At 42.2% G+C, this 19,367-nt stretch overlaps 1 protein-coding gene across 1 annotated transcript in view; it reads left to right on the top strand.

The window, feature by feature from the left end:
• The first annotated feature begins 8,254 nt into the window (after positions 1 to 8,254).
• DCAF5 (DDB1 and CUL4 associated factor 5) overlaps positions 8,255 to 19,367 on the top strand; it is a 53,942-nt gene continuing 42,829 nt past the window's right edge. Inside the window, exons 1-4 of the mRNA XM_026038213.1 lie at positions 8,255 to 8,366; positions 12,163 to 12,199; positions 14,359 to 14,498; positions 17,838 to 17,967. Of these exons, the coding sequence (XP_025893998.1) occupies positions 8,255 to 8,366; positions 12,163 to 12,199; positions 14,359 to 14,498; positions 17,838 to 17,967 (419 nt within the window). The remainder of the gene's footprint in view (positions 8,367 to 12,162; positions 12,200 to 14,358; positions 14,499 to 17,837; positions 17,968 to 19,367) is intronic.

Here is a 19,367-nt window from a genome sequence, read left to right as displayed (position 1 = left end):
CGCTCTTAGCGACAGGCCGGCCAATCGAGGGCCTATCCGGGCGGCGGCGGCGCCCGCGGTGCGCGGCAGGCCCGGCCCGGCCTGCGCGGCCGCCCGCCTCGAGCGTGGAGCACCGGCGCACGGGAGCGTAACGCACCCGCACGGGCCGCCGAGCGGGACCTGCTGCGCCCGGGCCCTCCTGCGGCCAACTTGCTTTCCCGAGAGAAACTTGGGTGCATCAGTGCAGGGACTCCTGGCAGAAGTGCCCACCCGGCGTGACGGTCAGGGCGCTTTGTGTCCGATCGTAGACACAGCTTTTAGTTGTGTCCGATCGTAGACACAGCTATTAAGGCATGCGGGCGCTTCGCCCTGTGCGTGTGTGCCCACGGGTGCCTGTACGTGTACGTACGAGCGTGGTGGGGTCAGTGCCTCGCCACGAAGCGAGCTGCTGTGCGCGTCCTTGCTGCCCCCCTGCCTTCCCCAATGCATGGAGAGCCAGAGGTCTCACTCCGCTCGCCCAGGAGAGCCTCGAGAGGCGCTTCACGTCACCCTGTGTTTTGAGGTGCCTACTCGCATTGACACCCGCTCCTTCGGGGGGAAGCGTTGAGGGCTGGAAGGCACTTGGAGCGCTCGCTTTGTCCAGGCTGCCCAGGTTAAGGCAGGCTCGGCAGGAGGGTGGAGGTCGATGTCCCATCAAGTGGGCATCCAAAGGAGCATAGGTTAAAAAAGGAACACTTTCAAACCATGTTGTTTTCCCTTTCCACGCTTCTCTTAATGCATACAAAATGTTTACAGAGTATTGCTCACACTTTTTTTTCCAACGTGTAAGCAGTCATATGGTACAGTGAAATTGTACCTGAAATTTAGGGGAAAGTAACATACCTATTCAAGTCTTAGTTTAAAGAAATAAAAAAGTGGAGATGAATGTTTAAGTGAAATGTGTAAGCAGTGCACAAATTTGGGATAATTAAGAACAGATTACTTTAAATCCAACCTTACGTTGATGCCCCGAGAACATGAAGAGCTCTAATTAGGCTAACTGTTTTTAACAAAGTTTTACTTTATCTGTGACCACAAAATCTAGAATGTCCCACAGCAACAGCAGGCAATTGCTTTGTTCTTCATTCAAGAAAAAACAAGTTTAAAAGGCAAAAGGTTTATGGATAGTCTGCGAAATTTTGTTTAACCTTATACTCAGACCCTCCCTGTTTTAAGGTCATGCTGAGTCTTGAAACTCTGAGAAAGAGCAGAAGCGGGGGAAAGAAAGAAGCGCAAAGCAGGGCAGGAGAAGAGCTCAGGTGAAACCTAAAGCAGAGGCATAAGCTGCCTGGGGTCTGAAGCAGGTCTGGGAGAAAAATTGAGAAGATTTGCAAATACAGCCCTTGAGCAGATGGCATGTGGGTCTGTGTGCCCTCAGAACGGTGTCCTGAGGTGGGGTGAGATGTGGGGTGCTCCCGCCTGTGCCTGTAGCAGCCGGGAGGGCTGACAGGGACCGGAGCTGTGAACAGGGCTGGCGCTCGCAGCCCTTCCACCTGTTGGGGTTTAAGTCACACACGTGACGTTCCTGACACACCAAAGTCTGTCCGAGCTGACTGACTTGTTGACAGGTTAGACTCTGATAGGGCTGTTTGAAGCACGGCCGACACGGCACCTTCACACTGGAGGTGCTGCCCTGCATCCCAGTCAGTGCTGTGCTCACCTGTGAGGGCCGGAATGCCTTTTGGGGTACATAGCCCACTTTTTTTAATATATCTCCCAGAAGCAAATCTTAAGAGTCTGCAAGGCTAATGATTACTGCTTCATTAAACATTTTAAACTACTTAAGCAGGGCTTACATCACAGTTCCAGATACTTTTCCTGTTAGGATTTTGGAGAGACTTCACTGTGGCAAGCCTCAGCAGGCCTTGTGAAGGCATGTTTAAGACTATTTCATATCTTGAACTTAAGGAAGAAATTCTTGACAGCGAGGGTGACAGAGCCCTGGCACAGGCTGCCCAGAGAGGTTGTGGAGTCTCCTTCTCTGGGGATCTTCAAACCCCACTTGGATGCAGCCCTGTGCCATGTGCTCCAGGTGACCCTGCGTGTGCAGGGGGGTTGGACTAGATGATCTCTAGAGGTCCCTTCCAACCTTAAGCATTCTGTGATTAACCTCACTAATTCTTGTGTTAGAGATTATACACTTAATAGTAACGAATTCTGCTCCTGAGTTTGGTTTCAAGTACTTCAAGTACTGAACAGCTGTTCACTTCGAAGTTAGTCTGATAAGTTAGGCTGGGGGTTCATCTGTAAGCTCTTGCTCTGCCTCTCAGGAACTTTACAGTGTCGCTTTGCAGAGGGGGAGAGGGGCACTAATGTTTTGGGGTAGGATTGCTAGAGGAAGCCAGGCACAGGAAGACCAAATAAAGAAAAGTAAGAGATAAATGAAAGGGGGAAATGGGTACTTGGAAGATGCAATGTGACAGATAGGGAAGACACTGCTGTAGAACAACCCAAGGGGAAAGGAAAGCTTAACACATAAGAAACATTTAGGTGGGCCTAAAATTTAGTTAGAATTAGTTGCTGGATGCATTTGAAAGACTTCATTGGGCAAAGTGTCTCTTTGCAGCTTTACATGCTACGTGGTGCTCTGTTTCTATTAACAGTTTAAGAGAAACACATGACTGTCAGTGCCTGCAAGTTAAATTCATGGTGCAATGATACGCAGCCAACTCCTCCCTTCAGATACTCCAGGCATCCCTTTGTAATTTAGCTTCTTAAAAGTGATCTCCTCTTAGTGGACTTGCTTTCCCCCACTCTTCCAGTTTGGTGGATGTTTTCCTGTTAGTTTATCTGGCTGCCATTTTTCATGCTTGCTATCTCATATAAACATAAGGATCTGTTTATCAGAAACTCCTACTTTTTTTTCCCCTGCTTGAAACTGAATTTTTAAGATAACTTCTGGGAAATGCTGTAATCTGAGGAGGACTTAATCCATACATGTGTTCTTTTTCTCTCTCTGCTGCTTTTCACCTTACTAGGTAACACAAAAATTAATAGCACTCACATGACAGTAAATTTGCGGGGATGCAAGAAAGTGCTGGTAATTCACCTGCCATTCTGTTGCCAGGCAGATGTGAAGATGCAAGAGGCTAAAACAGTGGAATGGGATGACCTTAGCAACAGTAGTGGAATATTGCATTCCGAGTTAATGGAATTGCATAGCAAGTGTATTTTCAAGAAGGCTAGTCCTGATCTCAGCCTTTTTATGCTGAATAGGATTTGGGAGGAGGAGGGATCTTGGGTCCAGTTCCTGCTGTAGTTAGCTGCTCAGATACACTCTGGTGATACAGTAGCTCTCTTACAGAAGATGCAAATCTTCAACTAAGTGTTTTTAATATTATTACTGAAAACTATAAACTTCTTTTTGTGCACTGGGAATAGGACATGGTCCATGGTCTTCTTAAGACCAAAGAAATGGTCTTAAGTTGTAGCAAGGAAGACTTTAGGATGCAGTTCAATCTTAGGCGTGGTGCATTAAACCAGGATCTGCTCCCAGGAGGTGCAGCTTCCTCTCCCTTCCCAGTTTCACCGGGTTGTTCATTACCTTTTTTCCCCCTTTCATTCCCCTCTCCTTTGTGTGCAGTGTAGTGCACATGTGTGTGACTTAAAGTCATAAGCTGGTGTGATGGAAGCCCCTTCAGAGGGGGAGAGGTCGGGAGATGCTGTTTGCCAAGGGTTAATTTTCTGGTCAGCCCCTGGAAGCTGCTCCTCTCTTCGCTGCAGGGCTGGATGTGAGGGAATAGCTGGAGCACACGGCAGAGGGGAGCGGGATTATGTGTAAAGTCAAACTGCACCCTCGGGCTGGATATTAGGATAATCTGCCTAATGGCAAGGATAATGAGGCGCTGAAGCAGGCTGCCTGAGGAGGGTGTGACATCTACCTCATTGCAGGGTTTTTGGTTCTCTATTTATATATTTATTTATAAAGAACAGATAGGCAGACATCTGCTGAGAATGTCAGACACAGTCCATCCTTTTGCCTAAAGCTGGGATCAACTAAGTAACGTTTTGAAATACCTTCCAATATGACTTCCGTAATGTGTGCAGCCTCTTCAGTAGATATAAACAGTCAGGTGTGTCTCTAACCCGGTGATTTGCAGGTGTTGCCCGCTTTACAGTACAAGATCTTCAGTGCCTGGGCAAGGAGCTGTAGTGCTCTTGGCCTTTGTTCACAGTGCATCAGGCTGGAGAACTCAAAACCTTCGTAGTCCTGCTGGGATTTTGGGAATGCTTCTGTCTGCACACGAGCTCTAGAGTGGATCACTAGCTGTGCAGCTAGTGTTTAACCTGGCTTTACTTTCAGCAGGGTGAGTACTGGACTCACCTGAACTGTTTTAGGGCTAACAAGGACCATGGTGGATCACTACAGGTAGACTCTGTTACTGGGAGGTACATGTTGCTCTTCCAGAGGACACAGCACTGAAGCTTGCTGGCTGCCCACGCAGCACAGGAACCACTTTAGGGAAGAACTACTTCAAAAATGGGGCAAAACTCAACTGCTTTGGTTTAGGAACTGTGACGGCAGTGAACTATTGGTGCTTAAAAATATGCCAGGCTCATTCAGCCTGCTTAGTTAACTAAAATAAGCCTCTAGTGTGTGTTTGTGCTACTTTAAAAGAAAAACAAGCCCTTTTTTAAAGATGTTGGGGTAACCAGCATGCACAACCCATTCCAAAGTAGCAGTGGGGAAAAGGGGGTTCCTCTGTATTGACAGGAACTGGAAGGTTGCCGAGGGTAGGCATGCACATAGCACAACTGTAAGCACCTTGTCTTCTGCATGGTGCATCTATTTCAGGATCACTATTCCAGGATTTAAAAATGAAGCAGACTTTTTAGGTGTATTACACATGTTCCAAGTAGAATTCCTTATTCCTTCCTGGGTGTATCACCAACATTAGTCAGAAGGGCTTAAGAGTTAATAACTTAGGGCAGTGACCTGGGGCAGGGGAAGAGGCAGGTCTGCTTCTGTGTATTTCTCTTTGTGAGTGCTTGTAGGCACTGGGATGCCACATTTCACTATGTTAACGGTAGTATGGAAAGGTGATAAAATTCCTGGCCTCTCTGACCACAAATATTTCTTTAGGCTGATTTCCCTTCCTGTGTGACTTTCACTTTGCAAGTTGTGGCAGGTTTCACCTGTGATGAACACTGAAGTCCTTGAGTAATTAAAACATTTGAAACCTGGTCCCTCTCTGAAAATTATCTGTAGAAAGGGATTATGTGATTCCAGGCTGGCTCACACAAACTTTAATTTTTCAAATTGTCTGTCTTGCAGACAGACACAAACAGAATCGGTGAGAAAAGATTAAAATAGAATTGAAGCTTCTTCCATATCATTTTATAGGTGTCAAAGGTATCGCTTCTGTCCCTTTCACACTTCAAACTGGGTGGGATTTCAAGGAGCACTTCTGCATCTTGGGACAGAGCACATTCCAATTTCCTGTTATTGTTTTGTCTTAGAAGTGCCAGAGGATCCAAACGCCCATAAAGCTGTCATTTTTTATGTATGCACACATTATATTCTCAGACTTTTCTTGGGAAGGAAAAAAAGAAAAAAACTTACACTTTGTTCAAGCACTATTAATGCTATCAAGAAGGCATTACTGGGCCATCCTTAAGAACAGTCGCAGGTGCCATTGTAAATTTGTAGGTAGGTGGCATTTGAACAGTCTGCTGAATTAAAACAAGCAGACAAACAAGCCCCGCTTTGAAAACTGATCTTGTGTTTTCTAGATACCTCTTGCATCTCCACATGACTTTCTTTGCAGAAGTCTGAAACATTTGTATTCTTTAAAGCTTTGCAAAAAATTATTTTCAGATTCTGTGACATCATGAGACCAAATATTACAGATTCCAAACTTTTTTGTGGGTCTTCAGTTTGCAGCAGGCTCCCTCATAGAGCCCTGGTCGATAAGATACTTTCTGAAAGAGACCCCAGGTGAGTAACAAACCTCCTGCTGTTGGTAGCTGCCCTGTAGCTGTGCGCAGGGGAGCCCTGGCCTTAGTGTGCAGCATGCATTAGGTGCACTGCACTTTGAAGGAGGGGTGATTAACCTTTGTTCACTGATCAGCTGGCATCTCTGCCCTGGAGTCAGAGGAAACGGACACTCAGGTGTAGCAACTATAGAAGAGATGACAATTTAGCAGTGCCAGTGCACAGCTGGCAAAATTGAACACTTTTCAGTGCATGTTGGCACTTGTGTCTCTCCCGCCGTGCTGTCTGCAGTGGGGTGCACAGGAGCCCTCGCCAGGCCTCTTGGCTCTGGTCTCTGCCCTGCTGTGGGTTGTTCCTGCCTGGCATGCCTCATGCCGTGGGCAGGAGCAGCAGCCTGCCCGGGCAGCGAGGCTGCTGCATGGCCGTGGCCGTGCCGCTTCTCACCTGGAAGTGTGTGAACACCTTCCTGCAGGGCTGCTGCAAATTGCTTTGCTGTGAAAGCAGTTAACAACAATATGTTGCTACTGGGTTTTGCTTTGAGATATCTCCTGTGGAAGTCCTGAGGTGCAAAAGGTGTAATCTGATAGAAGTAAGGTTTCGCCTTAAGCTGTTCACCATGGGTTGTTTGCCATGTAGTGATGGCTTTAGAACCAGGCAGCTTCAGAGAGCAGCCACTCAAAGTATGACAATCTCATCAAGACTTCAGCACAAATTAAATGGTCATATATTTCTGAATACAGCTGTTTCCGTATCTCCTTACTACTAACTCATCTGCAATCACTAAGGCGCAAATACAAACTTCCTCTGTTTCTAGTTAGAAACTTCCATGTTCCTAACCAGAAAGGAATCCAAGCTCCCAGTAGTTTAGTTAGCTAAAAGTTACTTTAAGTTTTTCTGAACCTATCATATTTGGCTCTTACTCCTGGTTAATATAAAAGGCATCACAAATCTTTGTATTACGTGTTACTTGTTTGTTCTGCAACTTACAGTATTGGGAGAAGGAACTACCCTGGTAATTTCTTGGGGTGCTGATTAGTGTGACAGGCAGCTATACTGTCTGTCAAAGTGATTGTCATAAAATCTGTTAAGCAACTTAAAGACCAAGAGGCTGTTAGCTTAAAAGATATTTGACATAACTCAGGTTCATGGGAAACATTCCTAATAACATCATAGGATGTGAAAAGTTTTAAGAAATCTGATTAATCATGGGTTCTGTTTATGCAGATGAATAGGCTCTTGAAGTAAAATGCAGACCAATTAATTTCAGTTTCCTTTTGTATCTGTTTCATGCCTGGTTTTTTTTCCTGATTGTGCAAAGAAACAGTATTTTTTTAAATGAAGTCAATTGTTCAAATACAAATTGAACAAAAAATTGTTCAGATTTTTGCAGATATCCAAAACTGATGCTGAGTGCTTTCTTGTGTATCTTGAATTATATTTTCTTTCCTAACAAACTTCTGTTTGATTGTTTACACTTCTTTCTAAGAATTTACCAAGGCAGAAAAGGAGACACTAGAATATATTTGTGCATATACGTTGTGAATTTTGAGCTGTGAATTACAACCAGGCAAACAATTAGAAAACGTACAGTGAGTTATAAAGAGAGATTGGAACTTCCTTGCCTCAGTTTTCCTCTTTGTCTGAAGTTCACCACAGAAATACCCTTCCCAGCCTTTTACAGGTCCAGGAACGTGCCATTACTGTGCAGGGGGAAGGATAATGAATGCTGCAGTAAAATCTCTCTTGGACACGTGCCAGTCTGTAGCCAACCTGTGTTATGAAGGCTTTGCAAAGACTCCTAGTGGAGATACAGCTGTCAGTGAAAGGAAAATATTACTGGTGATTTTAAGTGGTTTCCACGAATAACATAAGCAGTGCTGGCGCCTAGGAGTTTGTATGGAAGCACTTTATCAACAAGCATGTGTTAATTAGGAATGTCTGGCAACTATAGCTCACTACCTAGCAGTAAAGTCCCAACTGTCCTGGTACCTAGTTGGTCAGTAGTTAGTACCTACCGACAGGATGGTAGCTTTTTATTCCAAACTTTCCCTGCTGCTTTCTCTACTTCTGTTAATATTAGACACTTGATCTTAGGGCACCTTAGTGTGAATGCTTCTCTTGGTATCCAAGTCCTTGCAATGGTTAAAAGTTTTATGCTCATTGGGAGTTCAGCAAAGCCCTGTGTGAAGAGGTGCAGGGTTCAATAACCTGGCTCTCGTTGTGTTACACAGGGCTCATGCAGTAAGGCCGGTTCCTTCTTTTTTTGCAGGAGGAGATGACCGCCGGGTCCTGCTTTGGCATATGGAGGAAGCCATCCACTCCAGAGTCAAGCCGGTGCAGCTGAAAGGGGAGCATCACTCGAATATCTTTTGCCTGGCCTTCAACAGCGGGAATACCAAAGTGTTCTCCGGAGGTAAGGAAGGCAGAGAGCCCTGGTTCAAGGGCTCTGCATTATGGGTGCCTTGGAGTGGAAGCTGCGAGTGAGATCCTGCCCCACATGGAAGATCTTTACCATAATCCCCAAAAGACGTGAAAGTTATCCTTAGTCAACAGCAGAGGGTTGTCTGGGAACAGGGAATTTTTTGGCTGGACTTGAGCTAACACAACATTCTCAATTTGGTCACGCTTCTCTTTTTCCCAAATCCCAGTCTAAGGACGTTGCGTTTCCAGATATCATGAGAATACTGGATCCATATCTGTCCTGTCTTGTGCAGTAGACTCTGCAAAGCCATCTTTATCATTCCCTCTTAGCTGTGCTGAGGGTAGATCCTGCAACCTGTTGGGCACTCCATGCTGGTATTTTAAAAACTCTAGTGCTCGTAGGTGCATTTTAATGTACCCTTACCCCTAGATTGGTAATGAAGGGCTATTGCTGTCTGTTGGTGGGTCACTTTTTTTCAGATCTTGTTTCAGCACTCACCAGATTAGCCTTTTAAAATTATTGGCACATTAGGCTGTAATTGTGATTGAGAGGAGAAGGAAAAGGAGTGTCATTTAAATACCTACTAAAGACTGTCCAGATGCAATCAGTGGAATTCTCTGCTGTACTTCATTTCTCTATCTGACATCTTTATGGAAGGGGTAGGAATGTGCATCCTTCATCAGCATCTCCATTAACATATAAATAGGATTATTTTAGGCTATTTTTAGACTGCTTGGTCATTCTTATTTTTCTTCACGGAGATTTGTAAACTGTAAGTCAGTGCTTTAAACCGAGTCTAAGGGCTCAAGAGTGGAGGAAATGCACTGTTCTTTAATGCTGTCTTTAAATTAAATCATTATCAAAAAAAAAAAAAGACTCAACAAGGTGTAAGATAATGTAAAATTGTCAAATCTCAAGGGCAAAGTGATACAGATGAACTAAACATTGGGATGAAAAAAAAATCCCAAACTGTAGAATATTGATGTCTGTCTTGATTCTTAGGGCTGATCTTGGTTTTATGAAAGAGAAAGCAGTCCACACTTTTCAAATGAATGTATCTGCATGAAGCCTATCATAATTCCAATGAAGGTTTGGGTTATAGTCTGCTTAGCTTTAGTTTGAATTTTGACAAATGCAACCTTACATGAATATTCAAGCAGGGCAGTGACAAATGACCTGTGGTGAGTCTTGCTGAAGCTTCTGTAATCTTTCTTTCCCAATTTCAACTCAACCTGCTGTCCATCATGCTGTCTTGTCAGAGCATCCAGTTGCCACAGGAAGGGCAGCAAAATGGCTCGTCTGTGCCTTGCCATTACAGTTAACACTGCAGTTAATTTATATAATTGATTATAGTGGATTTTGGCTAAGATTAGATGAGCTGTAACAGCTGATGTACAGACAAGCTGGCCATTCTCACCATTTTTTCTCCTCCTCTTATCCACATAAGCACACTTGCTTCTGCCAGAAATTATTTCCAATGGAGGAGTCAGGAATTCTTTCAGCTGCTCCACCAAGATTCCCAGAGCTCATCTGGCAAGGCTCTGGGTCTGACTCTTGCATCCTTTGGAAAGAGGCATTTTGCTGCATGGCCTAGATCTGCCATCTGTTTTTTCTTCCATTATAAAGTGGGGCTAACTGTATTTATCCTTTCAGCAATGAAAGGTCTGGTAGAAGTACAGATCCTAAGAACTTGTTTCCCCTGTAAAATATTGAAGTTGAAAGTGAATTCAAAGCATGAAATTCAGAATAATTCAGAAAATAGAAAAACAGGAACATGGAAGTGAGTGCAAGGGGCACAGAAATCGATTCATTCTACAAAGAGGTCTGTCTAAAACTAATCATTTACAGATCTGAGGACCATTCCCTAAAGTAGCTCTCAATAGCAGAGGAGAAAAGATTTTTCCACTTCAGTATAAATTGAATTTCATCCAAAAAAACTCAAGGCCTCCTGTGTGCATGTGAAGCAAGCACCATATGTAGCCGTTTCTAAAATGGAGGGCAAGAATTGAGTAGACAGTGCCCAGAAGAAAAACAACTGGTTTGAGGTGCCAGAGAGGTTCCCACCCTTGAAGAGCACTCTGTGCCCCTCTCTATCCACCCGCGCTGAGACGAGAACAGCATTTCAAGTGAAATCTAAAAGATGCCCTCTGAGTCATCCTTATTTATTTATTTATTTTAACCTTACATCTGTGAGAAGATGACTTAAACATACAGGGAACCAAATGTGTTTTTCTAGAGGCCTTCTGTGACAGATCTGGGGATTAGGCCATCTAACCTACGCTGTGCACTGTTTCATCCTCACGGGATTGATTGAAGAGAATGGCAGGTGCTGGTTGTCTAACTGAAGTTAGCAAAAGAAAAGATGTTATTAATGGGAGAGCTGCATGTACAATTCCATTTCAGTTATGCTCTATGAAAAGCCAAGTCTCTCTCTGTTAAATGTTCAAGTAAAACACAGTAATTTAGAACACCACTAGGCTGAACAGCAGTGACATTTTCTTCATGGATGAGTCCTTATCATGAGAAATAATGAGGGTCCCATCTAAACTAAGCAGGTTGGGCTTAGGGTTTGTCACCCCTTGGCTTGCCAGTCTTGGTCTTATCACCACCTTCTTCTCCCATGCAAATGTGGCTTTCATTTATTTATTTATTTTAACCCTGCTCTCTTTCATGTTTTGGAGCATGTGATAGATGGGAAAAGCTGATGAGGTCTGAAGCCAGACAACTAGAATGATTCTCCTGTACAAAGTCTAGGGAGATCTGTGAGCAATGGTCACTGGAGGAAAATCTTGTCTTTTCAAAAACTTGGATGTATTTTTTTTCATTGGTGAAGTACATAGGCATTAGTGTAGTTTAATAGGTATAAACTTTGCCTGTAGTGTGTATATTGGACAGTTTCCATTGCAATTAATGATCAAAGAATACTTATGTATGAGCTACTGCAGTAGTACAAGGATGCACAATTTAACTAGGAGCCTGTGCAAAGAGCTCAGATGTACATGTAGAAAAGTCTCATGCTTCTTAAAGAGAAACTCTCATATTTCTTCTTTTGGGGCAAAAGAAAAAGAGTTGCATATGGGATAAACACGAAAACTGAGTCATCAGAATTCTTAAAACACATAGAAGATGAAGTTCTGCTTCTTCTAAACTTTTTGCCACTTGTTTACATTACAAGACCTTCACAACTTGCCGTTAGAGCTAGAGACCTACTCATCATAAAGATGCTGCTTTGCAGCTTGCTTTTTATTCATTTGGGAAACACATGTAGGTCTTGCTAAATATTATCTGAAGGGGCCAAATCCAGGTAAGTGAGTGTTTAGTACAGAGAGGGGAGAAAATACTCAATCAGTAATAGCCAGAGATACACACGAGACCGTAGGATTATTTAAAAATGACCAGTTCAGACCCCTGAGCAGGACGAAAGATGTATTCACGTGAGAGTTAAAGATGTTTTGCCACTGCTTACTGCATACATCCTTTTCCTGCTGGGTCCCAGAACTCCAGATCAGAACAAAGAATCATCAGTAACAGACTTAAGCAGAAATATTTGTGGAGTATTAGAAGACAGAATGATTGCGTTCATTTGATTAACACTGGAAGTGCTGTGTGGAGCCTTTCATAGCTGGGTGGAGGGCTCATCACCAGGCAAGCTAACTCATCGTCTCACTGCTTCAGTTTCATCATCACAATAAAAAATGGAAAAGAAAAGATTATTGGTTTTTATTTTTTCACTCTGACATTTTAACCACTGGAACATGATATTAAGTGTTTATATTTCTCTTTGTAGGCAATGATGAGCAAGTTATACTCCATGATGTTGAAAGGTAAATACACAGTTTGTGTTTCTGCTATTTTATCAGCTCCCTTAATGTTAAGTAACAGGAGGCAGTATTTTGTTTTAATGTCTGTGAGGAGAGTAAAGTCTGTTCTGGTTTCAAAACATGCCTTTCCTTAACCCAAATTCATATCCGAAATGAAATGTTCTCCCTCTTCCAACCCCATTTTCAAGCAGTTGGGTTCTGTGTCATTTTGAACCTGGGAAAGAGAGAAGAGGACGATTGTTAAGTACAGGTCCTGAAGGCAGCATAGATGTTCTGAGTAGATTCACAGCCAGATTTTTACAGGTATTCTGGCACGTGAAGTTTTATTTTTCATGAGTTTTTGAAACACTTACCTAACTTGTGTTTAAGTTTGCTAGTGCCTTTTAAAACTTCAGCTGCAGCTGGTTGACTCTGCATATTAATGTGAAATATATTTATTCTCATGTTTACTTTTCACCAAAGTGTGAAGCCATGGTGAATTAGGCATTGATGTAGTGCACCTGGGTTTGGTGGTGAGTCGATGTATAATTATTACAATAGGGGTTATGTTTTAGATTAGAATTCTCAAGATAACATACACTGTCTCTAGGACTTTGTACCTGTGAAGTACAATTTTCGCAAGCTGAAGTTCTAGGTCTTCGTAGCTCCTACAGATTTCTCTATGATGCTTCAAATATTTCATATTCAAGAATATCAAATAAAAATGAAAAAAAAAAGAAGAGATAAATGTAAGAACAGAGAAATATAAAACCTTAAATCTTTTGTGTTGCCTGAATTCTGGTTAGTATAATTTAGAAATATTTCTTGCTTGTTTTGTTAAAAGCTTTTTGTGTTGAATTGATCCAAGTGCACATTGCCTTTCATCATACATTGTATCCCCTTTTTTATATAGAATCTTAATTGAGAGTTGGGCAGAGGTACTTTTGTTTTGCTTTTCAAACGTGTTCTTGTCTACCTGTCTGTGAGTGGATTTTTTTTTTGTAGTTAAACGTGGAAATATCAAAGTTTTAGAAGATCTTGGTGCTTGTTATTTGTTCTGACTTTTCAAGCTTCTTCAAGAACATTGTCCTTGACCACATTCTATGGAAAACAGTTATTCCTCTTATCTTGCTTGGTTGTCTTAACATGACCTTTTAATTTGTTCTTTTTTTTTTTTTTTTTTTTTTTTTTTTTTTTTTTTTCTATCACACTTTGTTTGTTTGGTACAAAGTATATTGTAAAGCACCTAGAATGCATTTCTTTAGGACCATTTGCGTGGTTATATTTTTTGAAAGAAACCTAATTAATCTGACACATGGACTCTAGAAAGCTACATTGTCTTCTTGAAAGATAACAGTGTGTATACACTAGGTCTATCAACTGCATTTTCGTTTCTTAACTGATCTCTTTTACTGCTGCTTATTTGGCCTCCTTTCTTTAGTCCTCTGTGAGGCAGAACTCACAGTTTAGTCTTTAAGAACAGGAAGTGCAGTGAGCAAAGGCACTGTGCTTACACAGAATCTTTTTGGTGGATTTTCCACTGCTTATACATTGATTGTATACAAAAAGATATTTCTTTAAGGAATAAGGCTTTTTCAGCTTTCCAGTTGAAGGCTGGGCACTTGGAAGGGACCTTCTTTTATTTTGTTCTTTTTTGCTGCTTTTTACATGGAAAAAATAGATCTGGTCTGTCTTGGAGAAGCAATAACACTTGTCAAGAGTCAGCTGTAAGGTTGTTCTTTTGTGAGACTTGACTTTTTGGATGAAAAGGTGCCCTTGTTCAAGAATTTACTTTTGTCTTTGACTTGCTTTCCAGATTAACTTGTAAAAATTTAATGTCTGCATGTCCCCCAGATCCCAAGATCTCCACGTGCCTCCTCCCAAGCTTAATCTGATAGAACATCATTTCCGTGGCCCCTTGTGGATTCTAAAGCTTTTAGTATATGGTTTTCCTTTGGCTCATGGCTGAGTTTTTTGTTTTGTTTTTTATCATAATATGTCCTGATTACCCTATATGTTTTTTAACTTCATAGCAAGAACCTTTTGTCTAACTGGAGTAGGATGAACCTTGTCACTGAGTATTGCCAAAGAAGTTAAAATGTAAATACTATTTGCCTTTTAAAACAACTGCTGTTAAAGCAGAGTAGAAGGAGGAGGAATGATATTGTGTGTCTGTCTTCCAGCACTGAGACCTTGGACGTGTTTGCCCATGAAGATGCAGTCTATGGTCTTTCGGTGAGCCCAGTGAACGATAACATCTTTGCCAGTTCGTCAGATGATGGCCGAGTTCTTATCTGGGACATCCGAGAGTCTTCCTACAGAGGTGAGAGCTGTAACTGGAGATGATCCTTGATTTAGGAAGAACTTGGAAAGACCAAAGCTATGTCCGTCAGGGAAGACAGATGAGGCAGGGACCATTGGGGGATATTTATAATTTTTGGCACTGGTGATAGCCATTTCCTGATTCTTTTCCAGTCCAGTGTTACTGGTTTAAATGGTTGTATAAAGTACCTGCCTGCGGTGCTCTGTCATTAGAAATTGGTATGAATGGGTTTCAACTTGAGTTGAAGAACCAGTGGGTGACATGTTCCTTCAATAAAACATCTTTTAAACTTGAGAACTGTTAGGACCATGGCTTACATCTTTGTCTTAGAACACTGTTTTTCTGTATATCCTGGGATAAAGAAAAACATGGAAATTTGCAGAGCCATTGTTTTGATTTGGAAAAAAAAATCTGTATCTATTTATACTTCCCTGGGACACTGAGATCTGTTCATTTGCATGACATATCCCAGTTCCCTTGTGACCTCTGGGATTAACATGACCAAACAAAATCACTTTGTCCATTGCCTGGAGAAGGGGAGAGAGGAGAGAAGAAGAAGAAGGGAAAAAAAAAAAAAAAAAGAACTGTTTTTATATTTATATGGAATTTTAAAGCCCTAAGGTGTAATACAAAATAAGCAGAATTTCTACTTCATCTTTGTTTTCAAGAACGGAACCCAATAGTGTAGCATCTCTAAACTCTGCCATCTGTGTTGCACTTCCAAGACTGAAGAATCTCAGTTTAGAACTGAGAACTGATCTCAACTTGGAGGGAAAGGAATCAGACTCTATTTCTACCCATCGCTGAGGTCTCAGTTCTCAGATGTGTGGTCTTTAGAATGAGATATGAGCACAATTTCTTTTTCCTGAGGTAGTCCTCTGCCACATCATGGTGGAACTGGATGCTGTTTAAATGCATCTGTGTGGTTGAAATGTTCAGTATCTTGATCTCCAGCATGCCTAAAGTTTCTGAAATTGTATGAAATGAGGCACGTCCTTTGTTTTTTGTTTGCCATTAAATTATGGTAATAGTCGATACTGCTTTACTGTTGCCGAGACTTTGAATTAAGGGGCTGCACTAGCGAAAGCAGTGGAAAAGGGCTGATTTGGTTGTGTTCAGGCTCTTTTGGGGGTAGCTTCTTTGCTTCTCTGAATTTCAAGTAAGGAGATTTTGTCTGTTTATATAGGAGTCCTGAGCCTGAGTTTATAATGTAAGCCCTGCCAGTGATTACTGCAAAATATAATGCTTGTCACTGAGGTAATCCCCTCGCCTGCTGAGGTATTGCCATGGGAATGGGCCCTGTGCCCACCAGGGCCGGTGTTGTTCCGGACTGGCCAACTCATTAAAATCTCACAAGTTACCTCCTGATTTGAAGTAGAGTGTTTTTAAAAAGCTAAGAAAGTAATTGCAATCCCCTCTTCTTCTCCTTGTCTTCTGCTGCTCAAGTGACTTGCATCGTGTTGTTATAAACTCTCCCCTGGCTTTTGTTTGGGATGGTGTTAAGCACCTCCCTCAAAAACCAAATGTGTTCATATTCCAGTGTGCGAGGGCCTCAAGTGTGGAACAGGCATAAAGAGCAACAACAAAACAAAATCTCCTGGTTTTCATTAAGGTGCCTTAGTGCCTCATTGCCTTGGATATTGTAATATCTCTTTCTGTAGAGGCAACTTTCGATACGGTAGAATACAGTGGTCCCGGGTGAGGCTATTTCTAATGAAGGTGCAGAGGAAAACAGCAGTAATTAGTGACAGTGACCTAACTGAACATGTGTAAACTAAAACTGTTTGTTTCAAAATTGCCAAGTAAATGAGTTGCATTTGCTGTCTGCTGGAAGTTTCAGTTTTTCCCCTCGGTTGATGCAAGCCAGTGCTTCTCAGTGGAGGCTGCTATTTTAACAATACAGGGTCATACATCCCAGCAGGGATCCGGTTTGATGATGCAAATGTAGAAGTTTTGCTGTTCAAGCTTACTTGGAGCTGCTGGCAGATGAACACAGTCTTTAAAACTTTTGGGTGGCCGACAGAACAGACATTTGCTCCTGTTCTTGCCCTTCCCTTTGCCTCTTACAGCTATTAATGGCACCTGGGAGCTTCAGCTGAGGCAAGAGACTGCTAATTGAATGCTGAATAAGAAAGGCCCTGCCCTGAAAAGCTTGTAGTAGGGTATAAGGGGGGAGGATGTGGGGTAAGGCGGCATTAATTCTGCCTCAGTTTTGGGATGGGCAGCAAGTATTGGGAGTTTGGAGGGACTGTCTGTTCAAACATGTTTTGTGAACCTTAATGGGGGATATAAAGGAGGAAAATACCAAGTACTGTTGTAGGCTTTTGCAAGGCTAAAGGTGTCTGCCCAAAGTCACCCAAATGGGGACAGTAACAAGGTCTCCCAAGTGAGAGGGAGCAATACAGGTGTTATATCAATGCAAGCAGTGAATGGAAATGCATCTGTGGCTCCAAAGAGATTTGAGTCTTCTTTTAGTTGAGTGAAAGAATAGTGGTTTATTGCAGAAGACATAGGTGAAGAGAGTTAGGCTATGCCCACAGTAGTAAAGCTAGCAGAAAGAGGCAGAATGATGTGGTCAGCTTTTTCTAGTCCCTTCTTTTTGGAGGGAGTGTTTTGATATAATGAGTAGGAAAGAGCAGCAGGACAACGAGTTTCTTCCATTAATCAAAATGAGAGGAAGAGAGGCCGGATGGGTGTGTTTTTATGTGTATGAACAGAAAAAGCTAACTGTTGAAGTTCCTAGATAAAGAGCCTCCTTCTCTTTGTAAACTTGCTCAGCTGCTGAATAATGCTTTGAGATTTAATAGGCCTCTTCTCTCCTGAGCTGGGTGCTGGTTTAGAACTGACTTTCTATACAAATTTATCCCATCTTTTGTAGTATTTTTCCTCCACGTAAGCAATTGCTGCAGCAGTTAATTTGGCTGACCATGAATGGCTGGGGAGACTTGCAGGTTTACGTGGTCTGCTAAAAAACTTTCAGCAGCCCTTGTTAGTCCTTGATAGATTGCTGTTTGGTCACGAACCTTAAGAAGATTCTAATACTTGGCCTTTGTAAGTTGGCTGCTTTTAGATTTTGGTAGCATTTTCACCATAGGCAACATAGTGTCTTGAAATCCAATATATATGTTTATCTATTCTTGGACAAAGTTGATGCAAGTGTGGGTGGATTTTAAAACCTCAGTTTTTATATTGCTGTGGATGTGTCAGCTTTAGAAATGGTTTCAACATGTCTCCATATCTTCAGATCTTGCTACGCTGTTTCTCTATCAAGCTGCCAAACTCATTACATCAGTCGTGTGTTGCACATTCTCGTGTCTAACGTCTGCCCTTTTCCAACAGAGCCCTTCTGCTTGGCACACTACCCGTCAGCCTTTCACAGTGTGATGTTCAATCCAGTGGAACCCAGGTTACTGGCCACTGCCAACTCCAAGGAAGGCGTGGGACTCTGGGACATTCGTAAACCTCAGAGGTAGGACCTGCTTGCCCTGGCCTTGTGCTGTGCTGCCCTTTCCCCTGGGAGGGGAGAGTGTGCCATGCCATCTTTTTTAAGTTGAAACTCAAAATGGTAAGAGATGTGTAATGAAATTAACAGCAATATGAGTAATACCAAATTAAGTAACGTATAATTAACATTCTTTTTCATACATATGATCTAATTCGATTCAAAATAGGGCTGGATCCTTCATGTTAAGGTAAGTGATTTTTCTGGAAGTCTGGGTCTGCTGTTGCGGGCTTGACTTGGGCTGTTGTGTCAAGTTCTCAGCATCGTAGGTGAAGCACTGGCTAGCTAGGATGAGCAGAAGCCAGGGTGCCCCTTGCCTGGCTTGCAGTTTGTTCTTTGACACAAGACTGAGGACTGCTGCCAAATCAGGTTTTTACTTGTTATTTAAGAGTTTTATATGTCTTTCTAGACACTTAGATAATCAGTTTGGCAGCATGAAGTTAATTGGTGTGTCCCCAGAGTTGTATATGATTGTGAACAAATTTACAACGAGAAGTAGGATGCTAATTTGTAGTGTTATGTATGGTTAGACTGGGTTTTGGAGTACATGTGTGCAGTGTCCAGTACTGGAGTTTGGCATGCAGGAGTGATTAAATCTCTGTTGAAGCCTTTTCTAAACTTTCAGATTTGAAATGTAGTTTTGCTTTTTGATATGTAAATATGTATTCCCCCACCTTCTTTTTGCAGTCTCTGCTTTCATATTTTCTATTGCAAATGTCAGGGTAGAAAGAATAATTACAGACAAGTGAAAGAAGGAGAAGGTAAGTGACAGTGTGTTTACAAGGCACTAGCCTCGGCTATTAAAAACTTCTGTATGCACATGTATAATTTTTATGTGAAGAATGATGTTGGCACACTGGCATAAACCCTACTGAGATATCTATGCGGACGCAAAATCTAGATGGAGTCTTTAACTTAGGCAGCTGAGTCACAATGGGCTCGCCATACAATCAGACAGGTTATATGGAACTAACAGGAATAAACAGTGGAAGTAACTATCACTAAAGATACTGTCACTCACCCTAACACATGAGTTTGAGAACTTTCTTAATTTAGACACTGATGAGCTGTTGGCTCGGAGTGCAGCAGCAATCAGGCTCACAGAGTACCACGAAGATCCTCAAGCTGGATGCCATCCTGCCTTCTTTCTCAGCCTTACCTTACTAAACACAAGGCAGAATATTGGGTGTGAGCTTGTTGGAGACTACTGTATGCGTCAGATAATAGTCTTTGTTCATGTATATAAGGACATACATTTTATCTGTATCGTGACTTTGTTCTTTCTGATGCCAAGTATAATATTATATTGTACCAAGCTAATTGGTAATGCTTCTTGGCAAGTGCTTCTCTCTCTCTTTTTTTTTTTT

This window comes from Nothoprocta perdicaria, unplaced genomic scaffold (assembly GCF_003342845.1).
Source record: "Nothoprocta perdicaria isolate Ctin4 unplaced genomic scaffold, notPer1 scaffold_204, whole genome shotgun sequence".
Taxonomy (NCBI): domain Eukaryota; kingdom Metazoa; phylum Chordata; class Aves; order Tinamiformes; family Tinamidae; genus Nothoprocta; species Nothoprocta perdicaria.
The sequence above is the reverse complement of the archived record's forward strand: the minus strand, read 5'-3'. Positions and strand labels throughout refer to the sequence as shown.